Below are 17097 nucleotides of genomic sequence, written 5' to 3' on the forward strand. Positions count from 1 at the left end.
GATACATCATTCCAAATGTCTTTCTATCAGCAGCGGTTTGCCCTCAGATCATGTTCTGCTTCTTTGTGATCGGTGTGCTGGTTTACTTTTCTACTGAGCTAGTGCTTGTGTCTTCAGTAAATGGATTCATGAAAGTAGACTTTTTACATGTTTCAGACTTTTTATTTATTCTTTGGTAAAGTAGCAGCCTAATGTATTTGTACCACAAACATCCAGACTCCTGATTAGTTTTTCTCATTGTCCATTTAGTTGTTGCTTTGAAAATGTTTATTTTTCTGTAAATGACAAATAAATGTATGTGTATTCAAAGAATGATCACAAGTTGTATTATGTTGGCTGTTTAAGAAGTGCAGTACAGTTATACTTTTTATCTGAACAAATATAAAGGCTATTTGACATGCAGACTGACGAGCATGGCTATAACACAGAACAATGGTTCTGTATAAAATAATGACAGGCTGCTGCTGATTCATCCTCCCATAAATAGGCTGTCACTCTGGTCATGTATTTTCTGTAAAAACAATAGTTTCAGTAGATCAAATAAACCAAATTCTAATTCCTGTTGTACTTACTTATTTTCACTTGTGTAAAAGTGAGGTATGAATACACCAGGCTGCCAGCAATACTGTGTGACATTCAAAGTTTGGCAGAAAATTAGAAGACAAACTGATTTATAAGATTGAAATGGAAACAGCAGGTTTACCTGATATTGAGACCAAGAAAGTTAGTCCAGGTAAAAATGTAATCTCCTCCAAATACCATCCCAAGGTATGTCACTAAGATATTCTACGGAAATTGATCAGGAAAATTGTCACAACAACATTAAAACAGAACTGTATTACACAGAGTAAAAGGGCGTACCTTGATGCAGCCTATTATGCTAGTGGTGAGTGCTGAATTGCACTGTGTGCACAGCATGATGGAGTACATCAAAATAAAGCTGCATGTGAAAAGCAGAAAAATTCAAGTCAAAAATATCTGTTAAAATGAATGTGGGATGAAAAGTGATTTTACCCCATGACACAAGAAACCACAAACTGCAAGACAAACATCGCGTCTGTCCATCCACTAAAGTCCAGGCCCTGTGCGTCATGCAAAACAATGAACAATCTGAACAATATACTATGGATATTAAAAACTAACCTTTTTCAAATCCCCTGTGTAGTAGGAGTATGCCACAGTTGGAAAAATCATGATCAAAGCGTTGTAGTAGAGAAGTCCATATTTACCAAGCTCCTGTAAAAGACATCCATAATCATATATTTGATGTAATATGTTTTTTTAAACCACTCACCTTTGACTCAAGTTTCTGTTTTGTATAAGCTCCACTAGCTGCTGTCATGACATTGTTCAGCATTACAAAAATGTATCCTTCTATATCATAGGCTAAATCAGAGCTGAAATAAAACAAAGAAAAACAACAAATAGTGTAGGCATACATGCTTTATACTTTAGGCTTTGTGCCACCCGCAGCTTACCTGGCAGCAACAAAGGCCCCAAGGATCATAGTGAACACTGTCATTTTGATGGAAGTAGAAAAAGATTTTCTGCCAAGAAGACAACAATGATTTGAGACTGTGACTGTGAGTACAACAAAGCACAAGGCCTGGCTTACTTGAGCAGGACACCTTCAAATACCATTGTCAGTAAAATGCTGAACCTCCTCAGGACAGTGAACATGGGTAAACTGAGGAGACAAGACATGAACAGCTTGAATGAAGTTCATGTTTTGCAAGTCTCAAATTATTACAAAATCTTACTTGAGTTTCTGTGTTCCATAGAGTCCTGATATCTGGTTTCCAACATAAAGCAAAGGCAAAGGAAACATCTGTAACAATAAGCAAAAGAAAAACAAATAGTCTTTATACCACTGATGTATTAAGACTAAATTACACACTTATTAACTCACCTTCCGTGGTATAGTTAAACTTAGATCTGGAAATGAGATCACACCGAGCAGCTTTCCAAGCCTCAAAACGAATATTGTAGCGAGCATCTGCAATAGGAACAAAACAAACGTGTACAGTCGATGTAGTCGCACCTAAAGGATTCAGTTGCTGCATGACGTTAGGATTTGGTAGATTCAGTGAGTAATGTTTAGTTATTTACCTGGCCGATTCCAACACATGTTGATGATGGAAAACTGTAGACAAATATCCATTAGCTGATGTTCTATTTAGTTCAGCAGAAAACTATCACCTGTGTTGCTCCTTAAATGTCTCGCCACATAATCCAAATGCACTTTGATCTTAAAGTTGGTTTAGCCTACCTGTAGTTTGTGAGGACGCTTTTGTTCACGACTACAATCAGAAACGAGCTGACTCCGTAAAAGGCCGCAGATATCAGTTTAGAGAAGAGTCCTGTGTCGTTTAATGAGTTCTTTTCAGGCTTTACTTGTTCCTCTTGACGCTCGCCTCGGACTCTCCGACGCTCTGCCATGTTTCTCAGACCAGGATCCGCGCATGCGCACTTGTTCACACATCTGGACCATGGATCTATATGAGATCTGGACCATGGATCTATATGAGATCTGGACCATGGATCTATATGAGATCTGGACCATGGATCTATATGAGATCTGGACCATGGAGCTATATTAGATCTGGACCATGGATCTATATGAGATCTGGACCATGGATCTATATGAGATCTGGACCATGGATCTATATGAGATCTGGACCATGGAGCTATATTAGATCTGGACCATGGATCTATATGAGATCTGGACCATGGAGCTATATTAGATCTGGACCATGGAGCTATATTAGATCTGGACCATGGATCTATATGAGATCTGGACCATGGATCTATATTAGATCTGGACCATGGATCTATATGAGATCTGGACCATGGATCTATACGAGATCTGGACCATGGAGCTATATTAGATCTGGACCATGGATCTATATGAGATCTGGACCATGGATCTATATGAGATCTGGACCATGGATCTATATTAGATCTGGACCATGGATCTATATGAGATCTGGACCATGGATCTATATTAGATATGGACCACGGATCTATATGAGATCTGGACCACGGATCTGGACCATGGAGCTATATTAGATCTGGACCACGGATCTATATTAGATCTGGACCACGGCTCTATATTAGATCGGGATCATGGATCTATTAGATCTGGACCAGTTTAATAATGCTCTTCATGTAGTAGTAAGACAAGGGCAGAACTTTAGGATGATTGAATCAATAAACTGATTTCAAAGTGTCTTTCTGAAAGGATTCAAGCCAGTCGACAGCACATTCTCCCATAAACCAGGTAACATAAATGTATGTCAATAGTTTCATTAATTCATTTGCTGGAGTCTATCCCAATGACTTTGGGCCTTACATTAATTAAGCAATGGTTTTATTTTTTTAATAATTTACATCTTCAACACACAGACTGCAGATGAACTCTAGTAACGACACGATTTGAATTAAATCATGATTGGCAGAGTGGATGTAACACCTCTAAAGCAATTTATTAGAAGAGGGATGTTTGCAGAGAAATTATTACCATCATGTGGCCAGGCAGTCCTACATAAAACTGCTCCAGTCATCTGTATCAGGGCACTGCCAGTAAGTCTTTACAAAGCACAACATAAAGATTTAAATTAATTCACTTTTTACATATATTCCTCCCACACTCTCCATCCTGTGTGAAATATATAATCACTTCATTGAAATAAGATGCTCACTAGAAGTGCTGAGACAGGTGGCCAAAGCACCACTAGGTAACATTACATTCTGTAGCTGTGGATTGTTCCACAATGACAGCAATGACAATTCAGATAAATAATGCTTTTGTGCTGCAGTTTGGACCAAAACCATTAAACGCTGAACATGATTAGTGACCAACGATCAGGACGTTCTATGAGATCTGAAGTTTTACAGATACTCCAAGATATGTATCAGTTTACAATAATCAATCACATCTAAAAGGAAACAGTTAAAGTTAAACTGCTCAGGTGTAAAATGTGCCAAACATAAACATTAGTTAAAACTATCAGCAACGAGCTGTCCATTTTACACATACAGTGTCACACACACACACACACACACACACACACACACACACACACACACACACACACACACACACACACACACACACACACACACACACACACACACACACACACACACACACACACACACACACACACACACACACACACACACACACACACACACACACACACACACACACACACACACACACACACACACACACAGCATTTGAAACATAACATACAATAAATTGCTCAGTGGTCCAAAGTTTTACAGTCTGTTTGACCTAAAAAGGACCAGCCTAAAATATACATTGGACCCTGGAACACCCTGAAAACACAGGTAGCACATCAGGGATACAAAAACTTACCACTGGTCCACCAAAAAAGGCAAGCTATCAAAAAAGGAAAGAGGCATGTACTTCTCACTGCACGACAAGCAGAAAATACCACTTAACCTGAATACCCATTTAAAATTGTAACCCCACAAAATGGGCAGCCAGGTTTAGTATAAGCGTAATTATACTTTTAAAAGCAAGTTTAGCTATATTTCAGTAACTATTCAAAGTCCTCTATGTAGTGTAGTGCTACCCCGTCAGTGTTATTACTGGAGGAAATCTCCAGTATAAATATAATACTAGGCTAAAGTCATGAAGAGCACAAAATCTGAAGGTAAAAGCTGCACTTCAACCAATTTGAAGAAAAACAAGCAGAACAAAACATCAGAATGCATAATTTGTGGGTGGAAAAAAACAAAAAAAGAAACATCCCTGCTTTCATGTTCCTAGATACAAAACTTCAGTGTAACGAGAGGTCCATTTTCCATCTGCTCGTCTTTGTTCTCTTTGAACATGTAAAGTCGGAGTCCTCTGGTGGTGACGGGATGTGGAATGACTATACAGTTTTTTTTTTTCTCCATTGTTTTCTGATATACATGAGGATGTGGTAAGCATGCAAGCCTCGTAGAGAGAGGGGGGCCCGGAGGGGCTGATGGGTGGGCAGGTGGTGTGGACAGGCCTAGGCCAGAGCTGGGAAGGCTTCAGGGTCATCTACGTTAGGGACTGACACTCCGCCGGCCTGACAAAGGAAAATACACTTTAAATAAATCGTGTCATCTTAAAAGGCAAACAAAGCCAGTTAAGTCAAGTGTCATAATAACAGGTAAATCATGTTACATTTTGTTACAAATTTACAAAATGAAACAAACTTGGAGCTTGGAGCATCCACCAGGTTGATGAGTAAACGCTACATTGACTATAATCTCTAGCGCCTGGTCCTTTTCTTAGGGATTTAACGAACCACAATTAGTTTTCTAACGCAGAGCTTTCCACCCTATTCATTCTAACTGCCAAGCTGTGAGAACAGCTTTTATTGTTACCTTTTCAGAGCGTCCTCCCCCTCGTGCTGGTCTGGCGCCGCCTACCCCACCACGGCTGCCCCTGCCTCCGCGTGCTCCCCCACGCCCGCGTCCAGGACGGCCCAGGTCTCCAAAGTTAATTTCAAGCTGTGATGTGATGTCGTTAGCTGGTTTGCGGAAATGATGATCACTTGATTCATCAGGTGTTCCCTGCACAACCATTAAAAAAAAAAAAAAAAATTAAAATTAATGCAATGTAGAACCAACAAGACTACAATGAGTTTGCCTGCTTGGGAGGGCTCAAGCAAAATGTTTTCTCCAATGGTCATTTCCTATTTTTACAAAGTAATACATGCATAAACAAATAGCTTATACCTTGTAAATAGGGGGGGCCTCAACTTCAGCCTCTGGAGGGTCAATCAAAGCTCCAACCGGCCTCTGAAAAACAGTCAATAACGAGTGTGACTTGGTGAATATTTGCAAAAATCATGGACCCAACAATAACTGCACAGCTGACTTACATCTTCACTCTTGGACTTGTGCAGCACATATCCTTTCTTCCACTGGCTATCAGCTCCTTCGTTGGGTTTGCGGATGTTGAACTCTACTTTAGTGCGCTCCTTGTCCTGCATGGCCTTCCACTCGTCCAGTGTCATCTCTTTGGGTCCTTCATTCTTTACTTCTTCCACCTCATTTTCTCTGAAACAAGTTAAAATAGGACATACGTGAACTTCAAACAAACCAATCCTCTTAGCTCTAGGCATAGTGTCTAATCCTGACTATAATCTCCAATATTAGTGACAAAAATAACAGCAGTTCTGAAACTGTACATGGATTTCTGACTAAATGAATTTGCATGGACAGAACCCAAACTTCACCTATTCATTCAGTTATTTACCGCCCTCCTGGTCTCTATTCAGAATTTTTAACAGAGTTCTGACTTTAAAAACTTAGCATTAGACTGGGATGAAATAGTGATAGTTGGAGATTTCAATAGCCACGTGAACGTGAGCAATAACCGTCTCAGTATTGCCTTCAACGCCTTGTTAAATAGCACTGGTTTTACTCAGAATGTAAATAAACCAACTCAGTCACAAGCATACTCTGGATCTTGTTCTTAAATATGGAATAGAGATTAGTGACCTAATTGTGAGAATTAATAATTAGCTTTCAGTTTATTCTTAAAGACTATCCAGTCCCACAGAATAAATATACAATGCAAAGGACATTATCTGAAAAATCTATCACTAAAGTTGAAAGAAATAGAATATTCAGTGACAGGTGATTCTGCCGAGAACAATCAGAGATCAATTAGATAAATTTACTCCCACTATTAGCCCTGAACAAGCCGAAGCTATAAAACTAGTGTCCCATATAAATCCATCAGTAACAAAGGGTCACTGCTGTTGATAGTGCAGAGATAACTTCAGCCAATATGTCCTCTAAATCATCAACATATTTTGACTCAAAGAAAGTCTCCCCCTAATTAATATAATAAATACTTCACTTGAAAGTGCCTATGTTCCACAGTCCTTCAAACATGTAGTCATTAAACCGCTTTTGAAAAAGCCTAACCTCGATCCTGACCTATTGGTAAACTACAGACCTATTTCAAATCTTCAGTTTGTCTCTAAAATCCTTGAAAAAGTTGTAGTTTAATCAGTTTTCCAGTCAGGGTTCAGAGCCCACCACAGCACTGAAACTGCACAAGTTAATGTCACAAATGATTTGTTATTAGCTGCTGACGATTGGACTGGTCTCAATCCTGGTTCTGTTGGACCTCAGCGCAGCGTTTGACACCATCGACCACAACATTCTACTGCAGAGGTTAGAATGTGATGTAGGCGTCGGAGGAACAGCCCTCAGCTGGTTTAAACTTACGGTATGCCACAGGGGATCAGTACTCGGTCCGATTCGGTTTACTCTTTATATGCTGCCGTTAGGCAACATTATTAGAATGCATGACATTAACTTCCACTGTTATCCAGATTACACACAGCTGTATTTATCAATGAAACCTGATCAGAGCGATCACATGTGTGTGAAGGATATAAAAACCTGGATGACACTTAATTATCTGCTTCTTAAACACTGAAAAAAACCAAGGTCATTCTGCTGGGCCCTAAACCTCTACGAGACGCTTTATCTGAGTAGATAGTCACACTGGACAATATCAGTGCCTCAAAGTGGTTCCCCTTCAGTCGCCCTTCGAGACAACTGCTGTCGTCATTTCGGCCGTTACAAAAACAAATTGAATTGAACCTTTTTTATAAATCAGACTTATAAAACTCTCACCTGGAGTAGTGTACAAAAACACCTCACCATTTAAACATCTCTACAATATCATATAAACTTTAAAGAGGGCAATGTAAAGTGACTTTTCCTAAACATTAGGGCCCTACAGATGGGTTTTTTGGAGACAATGTAAATTTTTAGGGTCTTTAATTGGGTAATTAAGCAGTGGCTCATGCAGTGGCTTATGAATTGACCACATGAATGTGGCCATTCATCCACATTCATGTGGTCAATTCATAAGCCATGCATGAATATTTTATTGTTTGGTCAATTAAAATGCATGTTAATGCTACTTATTTGTTTTTACCCAGATTAAAAAAAAATATTGAAAATAAAAAGTACTGTCAATTGAACTATCTGGCAAAATATTGAATAATTACATATTTGACACCTTGCATATAAATTAAATAAATAATACCTAAACACCTGTCTGCAAACATGTCAGTGTGATTCTACTGCTGTGCACTGCAACTCCTGAACTTTGACCCAGGATGTTTCCATTAGCATTTGCTTAAGATTAGCCAATTAGGCCAAGGCTGTATTTAGCGCTGCAATTAAAATGTATGGAATTATAAAATAAAATTTGAGATTATGGATTTAAAAATAAGGTATGGCAAGCTGGCAGAGTTGAAAATATTTGTGGTTGATTTTGAGTGATTCTGGCCAATGTCTCGCAAGACAATTTCAATTTTATCGGCAAACCAATAAATCAGTCGGATCCTACTAAACATGAGCTAATAATTAATGGGTTTGATCCAGACACAGGCTCTGGATACGTTGCAGCAGCTGTAAAAGGAGGCAAACTGTGCCATTGCTTTTATTCACTGCCTGATAAGGGGAAAAAAGTCACCACCTGGATTCAACTACGCAAACAGATTTCAGCTGGATACAAGGTATATAAACCCAACTGAAGCAGTGAGGGGCTTCTCGCGTCTGCGTTTCTGTGTGTTTGAGAAGGCTCAAAGCATTGGCATCAAGCAGAAAAAACATCCAAGGAGAAGCAGAAACTAATCTAATCTACAGATCTGAACCCCAGTGAGAGTCTATGGGATGAGCTGGAGAAGGCTTTGTGCGGTGGTCACTCTCACATCACCAATAGAAGATCTTGGAGAAGATGTAATGCAACACGGGCTGGAACTAAATCCATGGACATCGTAAAAGGTGGTCCAAATAAACATTAGAGTGTAACCTTTTTTTACTGTGGCGAATTTTAAATTTTTTTGGCCAGTCAGAGGCTACAGATGCCCCACATCATAGTGTCAATTTAATATGTAGCAAGTAGCAGAAACATGGCTACTAAATGTCAAACACATGTGTATAACTCAAGGATAAATTAAGTAAGCTAATGATCACCGTCAGAACATGGTTTAAAGCTCATGAAAGTTGATTTTGCATAATATGTCCCCCTTCAACAGCAAAAACCCTGTCAGAGCTTAGCGAGGAAGGCTATAGTTAGACCTTAGACCTGTGCATGTGTTACAGCAACAAGTGTTAATGCTTTCCTTTTGAACTAGCACAGTCAAAAGAAGCTAGTGCTGTGTGCAGGGGTTTGAAACCATCTAATGAAAAAAAAAAAATCATTCTCTGCAAGCAGTTATGTATAAATTATTTTTCCTTGTAAATATTAAAAAAACAAACCTCTGTCACAGATTAAACATGACTTTTTTTTTCAAACAAATTCATTCTTTTATAGATCACAACTTGAAAGTGGAATATCTAAAATGCAATGTTTGGACTCTGATTTGTACATATGCATGCTTTGTGAAGGAGACTCCTGGTTATTAACTCTTAACAATCAAAATACTCACTTGTTTTCAGAGCTAGCGGGGGCACTTTCCTCTCCCTCAGGGGTGGTCTCAGGAGCGGGAGCCGGCTCAGCCTCACTGAAAAGAGCAAGGGCCCTTGTCACAAGTCATTCATAGAAAACAATAATATTCCCTCTAAGGTTCCAGCAATGTACAAGATGTTTCTCACCTGATCTCATCCTTTACAGCGCTCCAGGTGTTTGAACCATTGCCACCACGCTTTTCATCACTCTTCTGATTGCTTGAGCGAAACAGAAAATGATCAAATCGAATAAATACAAAATAAAAGATTTAATATACAAGAATACTCATTTAAGCAAGACGTACGATTTGTCATTGCCGCTGTGTCGGTCAAAATCTCGCTTCCCACGGGAATCAAATCCTTCTCCACGACCCATTCCCCGTCCTCGACCACCACGCCCACCTCTGCCGCCACCACGCCCTCTCGGGGGCCTGTCTGCAGGAGGCCTAAAAAACACAACAAAGGCATTTAATTAACACCATTAGCAGATATGTCTGTGAAACACATAGGTGCGTGCTAGGTCAGTGGTTGTATTAATCCGGCTAAATACACCTAAGCCTTTAATTCTTAGATGTAGAGGCTTATGGACCTTGACAAGCAATAAAAAAAAGGGCACAATGAGCAATTCTTTACTCCATGTCTGGACACTGCAATTACATAAGCTAAAAGAATATGTCTGGTGTTGTATTGTTTCAATTGTATTGTGCAAAGTTTATCATTTCCAGACCCAGACAACAACAGAACTGTGCATGCCACAGCCCAAGACCTGTCACAGTTACTATATCGACATATAATTCGAAAGGCACAATGATATTTTGAAGCTCGTGAATGCGTGTGCGTTTATGTTTGACTGCACAATTAATGGCTTTAACAGAGCAAAGACAGCGACTGAGCTACAGCAGCCGCAGGTTCACTATGTGGACAACAGCGAGGCAGGACCCGTCCCATCCGGACCCGAGCCTCTGACACTAAACTTTGGACTTAACAATTGCAGCACAGCTGTAGAAAACGTTAACAGTGTGGTAGATCAGTCGTGACGTCTGTTTTTATCTGACTAAAGAAAGAAACTGTGCAGTTTTCCGCTCATTTAAAACAATGAAAAGAGCATCACTGCAGTGACTTGCACCTCTTACTTTTCACCCTGCTCTCAGAGAGGACAGCAATGCCTCATATTTAGAGCACACTTGTGACTTAACGTATGTTTTGAGGCCACTGATCGAGTGCCACCGCTTCTTTTCCTCCGCTGCGTGAAGGTAGAAAGGGTTTCTGCACGTAACAAACATCAGCCAATCACATGGCTGCATTCAGTTACAGGTTTTGTCCAGAGGAGTCAGTCCAGTATGTGACGTTCAGTGCAAAAGCAGAACTTTCCTCCACAGAACGGCTTTATATTCTACCTCAAATCAACTTTCAAAAAAGCAATATAATAGTTGAATTAATTTTGAAACAATCGTTATATTATCAAACACAAAATTAAATGATAGACTACATTGTGAAAACGCTTAATTTTAATATAAATAATATAAGAGACCCTGTGAATTTCAGGACATTGACTTGAGGACGATATTGTGTAGAGTTGTCACTAGGGCTGTGCTCAATATACTGATATCGTGATATATCGTGATGGACTTCTTGGCAATACGTGTATCGATACAGAGATGCATATCGTGATACGCTAAAAACAACATAATGTCATTAGAAATAGCAGAGTTACACTTTTGAACCTACAGACTGCTGCATCAGGCTGAGTCTGAGGAGCTGAAGATGTGACTTCATCATGGGACATGTTCTACTTAATCAAAACATAATTTTAGTAAACTTTTAACACCGGTTTTAAGGAATAACGTGAATAAGGATCTTATCAAGTTTGATGTATGGGGATATGTATTGTATCGTGGACCCTGTAACGGATACGTATTGTTTGGTGAGGTACTAGGCAATACCCAGCCCTAGTTGTCACAGTAATTCTTTAGTAGGTAATAAAGTAGCAAGTAGAGAACACTACCTAGAATTAGGGCATAAGTAGAAGAAGTCACCGTAGTCAGTAATATAGTTTATCAGGATATTTTCACACGCAATTTATTGTCTGTCAAAAATGTTTAAATGGTGACAGGCCTACACAGCCCAACACAACACTTCATTCACCAGTGACTGCAATGGTGCGTTTGACAGCCTCAGGCAGCATGTCAAATTTCACTTACTTGTCCGCGGAGAACTCGCCAATGCCACCTCCTTCGGGCTTATCCTCAGAAGGTTTCTCAAAGCGTCGCTCTCGAGGAGGTCTCCGGTCAGGCCTCTTGTCTGCAGGCCGCCCCTCACCTTGTCCACTCTGGTGCTGAGGACCAGGCTGGCCCTGCTGGTCCTGTCTGCGGCCGACCCGTCTGATACCTGCCAATCACAGAGCACACACATTGACCATTTCAGTCAAAAGCTAAAAAAAACAACATAGAAGTGTGGATCTTTTTGTATGGAAGGGAGCGAGGAAGACAAAAAAGACAAACAATTTGTTAAATTTGACCTCTGGGAAAGCATGAATGTTTTGCAGAACAAACAGCCTGTCAGCACACTGTAAAGTGTAAACACAGTGAGGGGGGCTGGAGAAACACTTGTACCGTTACTGTGCAGAGGCTGCACCTGCACAGAGATGCTGGGACGGGAGGAAAACACTGTTTCTCTGCACGCCAGGACATGTCAGTATTGACCTCGGAATCCTCACTGTTTAGTTTAGCGCATCTCCTGCAGGAGCTAACTGCGCTAGTGGAACCTGCACATGACAGAAAAACAACAAAGTGCACTTAAACGTGCCCGTACCTTCTTTCTTCAGTGGGACAGGTGGCTGGGACTCGTCCTTCTTGTCTAGCAGCGGGGTTTTCCTGTCCTTCTGAGACTCCTTCTTCGGCTGCTTAGCGGCTTGAGCCGCGGTTTTGGTTGAACCAGCAGCGGCCGCCTCCTTCTTCTTGTTTTCCGCCGCCTTCAGGATCTCATACGGGTCTGTCTCATCGTCCAATAGCTGGTCGAACCGGTTGGTCACGACGCAGCCGAAGCCTTCTTGCAGGTGTCCGGGCATGATGGCGCCCCTTCAACGGGATTCTCCTCCGATTCTACGAGGCTTGATGCAAACAACTAGCGGGATACGGCCACAAGATGGCCGGGAGAGCTGCCCCTTCTCTTCCGGTGCGAGCACCATCCGGGACACCGCGCGGCCCACCAATCTTTGCACGAGCTGCGCAATGTTTTTATTGACATTATGTAATCATGTGGTTTGTGAAGCTGTCAAAGTCACTGCTGTAATCCCGGACCACGTGTCGAGGGAACTGCACCTACAGATGCACCTGTTTTTGTTTACACCTAATGCAAAAGACTGTCAGATACAAATACAGCTAAGATAAGATCATTTTATTTGTCCCACAATGGGGAAATTCCAGTGTAGCAACACAGATTAGGTACAGAAGCATAATAATAACAATAGATAATTTAGAAAGAACTCGTATAATATTGTACCAGGGATGATTGACATTATGTCACCGTATTGCACACATGTTCAGGGCTAACCGTGTTTATTGTAGAGTGTGACAGCAGCAGGAAGGAAAGACCTGCTCCTCCTTCACAGCGAGGGTGGATCAGTCTGTCACTGAAGCTGCTCTCCAGAGTGGACAGAGTGTCCTGCAGGGGGTGACACTCATGGTCCAGCATAGATGTGAATCTAGCCAGGACCCTTCTGTCCCCCACCTCCTGCACCGAGTCCAGAGCACAGCCCAGGACGGAGCTGGACTTCTTAATGACTTTATCCAGCCTCTTCCTCTCCCTCTCTGATGCTGCTGCTCCAGCAGGCCACACCGTACAGGAGCTGATGCCACCACAGAGTCGTAGAAGGTCTTCAGGAGTGGCCCTGTCACTCCAAAAGACCTGAGTCTCCTCAGGAGGTAGAGCCGACTCTGGCTCTTCCTGTACAGTGCGTCTGTGTTATGAGTCCAGTCCAGTTTGTGGTTCAGATGAACACCCAGGTACTTGTATGAGTCCACTCTCTCAATGTCCCGTCCCTGGATGTTCACTGGTGAGGGGGCAGCAGAGTGGCTAACCCACCACCATCTCCTTGGTCTTCCCTGCGTTGATGAGGAGGTGGTGAGACCAGTCCACATAGTTCTCTGAACTCCGCATCGTTGTCCGTGATGAGTCCGATGATGGCAGAGTCATCAGAGAACTTCTGCAGGACACAGCTGTCTGTGTCGTGTCTGAGGTCTGCAGTGTAGAGGGTGAAGAGAAAAGGTGTGAGGACAGTGCCCTGGGGCGCCCCCACACTGCAGGTCCGAGTGTCAGACACACATTCCCAGGCTCTTACAAACTCGGGTCGGTTTGTGAGGTAGTCCAGGATCATAGTCCACACCAGCCGTATTGAATCCTCACAGAGCTGCCAGGCTTCTCCAAGTGAGAGAGAGAGAGCGGTGCAGCAGGGAGATGACGGCGTCCTCCACTCTGATGCCAGGCCTGTATACAAACTGCAACAGATCCATGGCTGAGCTCACGGTGGAGCGGAGGTGGTCCAGGACCAGCCGCTACAGTGTCTTCATCAGATGGGACGTGAGCGCCACTGGCTCACACAATCATTAAATCATGTGAAAGTGTAATCACTAACATTATTACTATTTTCCGTTATTAACTTATGCAATAAATTAACCTTGATATAATAATTATGCAAATGATTAAAAAAATAAAAACTGTTTTGACAAGGAATGAAATGAAACAATGTTTTAATTTATTTTTATTATAAATCTCCACACAAATATCCTCAAGGCACTCTTATTTATGGGTTTTAGTGACACCACTATGCCTGAGTTGAAGGACCTTTTTGCGGACCTTTGCTCATTAAAAATTAAAAATAATTTAATTTAAAATTTGCTCTTGGCTTCAGTGATGATTTCACAGTTTTCTTTTAACTTCTTTTTCAAGTTGAATAAGCTTCAAATAAAGATCCTCTGACATTAAGTCATCAACATCCATCTAAAAGTAAAGTAAGAGTAAAATACATTGTTTGTTACACATTCAAGGGCATCAGAGCATCACTTACTTTTCGAGGCTGTGTGTAGTTTTTTCCAAAGCCTGAGGTCAAACTGTGATACTTTGACCTTGGATCTAGACCCTGAGGCTTTTGAAGGAACAACCAGTGCTACCGAAAAACATAATTTTGTAACACATTTTTAAATGCAGTGAATAAAAAAAATAAAAAAAAAATACAAACGTAATATGAATCTTACCAGTGCTTCAGCTCCATTATATGGCGTTATAGTGAATGTATTGGTGAATAGCCTTATCTGTCAAGGACAAGCAAAGGAAGCATAGTAATATATTTCATTTCTCCCTGTGGCCCTCAGAGGCAACTGTTGTTGTGATTTTGGGCCTTACAAAAATAAATTGATTTGATTTGATTTGATTTGATTTGATATTTACAACTATAACAAGTGTGAAAACCAAATAGACACTAATATTGACCTTAAAAATAAAACAAACATACCAACCACATTATTGGCATGATTAGAACCCAAAAGAAATGAGGCAAGATGCCATAAGTCAGATTAGTCATCACCATACCAGGGCATACAACAGACGAATAGAGCCCCTGCCAAAATAATTTCAACAATGAGAAGTGATAAACAGTAAATAAGTAAGACCAATGACCACATACCTGACTGTTCATGTGCTGATTCAGAGCCAAACTGAGCAGGTCGGATGCAAACTTAGACGAGCTATAGGGCTCTTTTCCGTCTTTGTGCTGGATGTCCTCCAAACTGAAAGTAGCTCGCCGAGCGTTACTTGAAGATGTCCAAATGATGCTGGATGTGTGATCAGACTGGCACAGCAGCGGTTCCAGCTCCCTAATCTACAATCCATACATGTAAAACAGATCAAAGTTTAACCTGAGTGTGTGTTTTCAATATGCATAATACTGTAGCTTACCAGGATAAAATGACCAAAAAGGTTAGTGGCAAAAACCTCTTGCAGCCCATCTGCATTAACCCGGTCCTGCTGAGTTAGGAGACCCTCAGCTGTTGCAAACATATGAATGACATTCCTAAAGAAAGACAAAAGGAAGTTTGTCACACAGAAGATTTTTTGCTTTGGAAAAGAAACATAACATACCTGGAAAACAGCCCTTTGAAAAGTGCCTTAAAGTCCACTTGTGGATTGGGCATAATTCCAGCATTCAAGTACAAACAGTCAACTCTGCTGTACCTGTAGATAGTAGAACAGCTTTAAAAGTGTACAACTACATGAATGTTGTAAGTTTTGTAAACTCTTGACCTTGCTTTGACCTCCTGGGCAGCATTGAGCACAGACTTCACAGAGCCTACATCCAGCTGCAGCAGGTCCACGCGGGCACTGGGCTGAGAGGTGAGGAGGGCAGAGCGGGCCGCCTCAGCGCGCTGCACGTTCCTACAGGCCAAACACAGCCGAAGTCCACTGTCCTCCGTCAGCAACCTTTCACACAGCGCCAGCCCAATGCCACTGTGAAGGAATCACAGGCACATACAGTACTGACTACATGTTTGCCCGGTGGTGAGAGGCAGTGCGGAGCAAAGGGTTAGGACGGGACTAGTTATGGCAAAATCCTCCAGAGGCAACCTGATAATCCAGTCCTGCAGTTCTGCTTCCCCACCTGGGACTGTCTTCCACTGGACTGCGTTTGACAACTTTTACAGAAATTGCTCCTCTTGCCACACAAACCAATACCAACTATTAAGTACGCGCTTAAAAACAGGTTATTACTAAGAGACTCGTGCATGGTTAGACTTACCTGTTTGCACCGGTAACAATTATAACCCGCTCCATCTTGAACACAGAAAGTTTAACAATCTGTTTAACTTAAACTGGGGTAAAGGCTGTACAACCATGGATTGATTATTTTATGTGTACAACCCATCGTCCGATTTCAACAGGACATCTCCATTTGAGCAGGCGTGGCGTGACCGTGCGTAACACACGCGTCATTCAACAGATAGCCAATCATCTTTGACTACAACCACCAGGCAAATTAAAGCCCCAGTACTCAACTTTTTCACCAAAAATACTACAATGAAAGCACGTTTTTCATTTGGAATGTTGCACTGAAAAGCCAACACGTGTCCTTGCTGCAAGCAGCCTTGCATCCCACAAACTTACTTGGTTCCTTTGCTCCAAGTAATATTCCATAGTATGGCATAACACAGTGCTATTCAGTTTATCAAATGTATTTATAGAGCACAATTCGTACAAAGAGCAATTCAAAGTGCTTTACAATGTTAAGACACATTAAAAAGATAAAATAAAAACACAATGCAGTTCATAAGAATATAAAACAGTGTATGTCAAAATAAATAAATAAAAACATAAGAACAAATTAATGTGGTATTTCAAATATTAAAAACATGGTAAAAGTATTTCAGTCATAGGCGCGGCTACACAAAACAGCCGTTAACTAGATTTAAACACAGCCGGGGTGGGGGCCTGCCTCACAACCTTTGCCCCATAGAATGGAACGCACATTCTCCGTGTATCAGGCCGCCCTCCAATCAATTAAATCCTGCCAGCAAACCATCTTTCAAAATATCAAATCATAATAATAAGAAGAAT

The 17097-nt window shown here is 41.2% G+C and overlaps 3 protein-coding genes across 6 annotated transcripts; all 3 read right to left on the minus strand.

Annotated features, from left to right (window-relative positions):
* Positions 1-303: 303 nt before the first annotated feature.
* Positions 304-2441, minus strand: LOC140356316 (nucleotide sugar transporter SLC35D2-like). Its single transcript, XM_072441181.1, has 13 exons — positions 2270-2441; positions 2110-2143; positions 1910-1996; positions 1761-1828; positions 1616-1687; positions 1479-1547; positions 1295-1397; positions 1144-1236; positions 1015-1082; positions 862-940; positions 704-786; positions 573-625; positions 304-511 (listed from the first exon to the last, which is right to left on the minus strand). Exons 1-13 carry the CDS (start codon positions 2437-2439, stop codon positions 501-503), a joined length of 990 nt encoding a protein of 329 aa, XP_072297282.1. The 5' UTR covers positions 2440-2441; the 3' UTR covers positions 304-500.
* Positions 2442-3460: 1019 nt separating this feature from the next.
* LOC140356317 (SERPINE1 mRNA-binding protein 1-like) lies at positions 3461-12704 on the minus strand. Of its 2 annotated transcripts, none has more exons than XM_072441182.1 (9): positions 12304-12704; positions 11694-11880; positions 9798-9938; positions 9640-9717; positions 9474-9548; positions 5892-6069; positions 5746-5808; positions 5392-5580; positions 3461-5090 (listed from the first exon to the last, which is right to left on the minus strand). In XM_072441182.1, the coding sequence occupies exons 1-9, from the start codon at positions 12557-12559 to the stop codon at positions 5031-5033; spliced, it is 1227 nt and encodes a 408-aa protein (XP_072297283.1). In that variant the 5' UTR covers positions 12560-12704; the 3' UTR covers positions 3461-5030. The 2 variants fall into 2 exon arrangements, with proteins under 2 accessions (XP_072297283.1, XP_072297284.1); XM_072441183.1 differs by having other exon boundaries at positions 9640-9711; positions 12304-12703.
* Positions 12705-14396: 1692 nt separating this feature from the next.
* Positions 14397-16413, minus strand: LOC140356318 (3-keto-steroid reductase/17-beta-hydroxysteroid dehydrogenase 7-like). Of its 3 annotated transcripts, XM_072441184.1 has the most exons (9): positions 16283-16413; positions 15790-15993; positions 15628-15720; positions 15445-15559; positions 15173-15367; positions 15002-15106; positions 14745-14801; positions 14558-14656; positions 14397-14490 (listed from the first exon to the last, which is right to left on the minus strand). In XM_072441184.1, the coding sequence occupies exons 1-9, from the start codon at positions 16315-16317 to the stop codon at positions 14410-14412; spliced, it is 984 nt and encodes a 327-aa protein (XP_072297285.1). In that variant the 5' UTR covers positions 16318-16413; the 3' UTR covers positions 14397-14409. The 3 variants fall into 3 exon arrangements, 2 of the variants coding, with proteins under 2 accessions (XP_072297285.1, XP_072297286.1); XR_011926067.1 differs by lacking the exon at positions 14397-14490 and having other exon boundaries at positions 14572-14656; positions 15006-15106; positions 16283-16412; XM_072441185.1 differs by lacking the exons at positions 14397-14490; positions 14558-14656 and having other exon boundaries at positions 14741-14844; positions 14941-15106.
* Positions 16414-17097: the final 684 nt, after the last annotated feature.

The sequence above is a fragment of the Eucyclogobius newberryi genome, unplaced genomic scaffold, assembly GCF_026437365.1.
Source record: "Eucyclogobius newberryi isolate DKJ021-1_F unplaced genomic scaffold, fEucNew1.0.hap1 SCAF_12, whole genome shotgun sequence".
Classification (NCBI taxonomy): domain Eukaryota; kingdom Metazoa; phylum Chordata; class Actinopteri; order Gobiiformes; family Gobiidae; genus Eucyclogobius; species Eucyclogobius newberryi.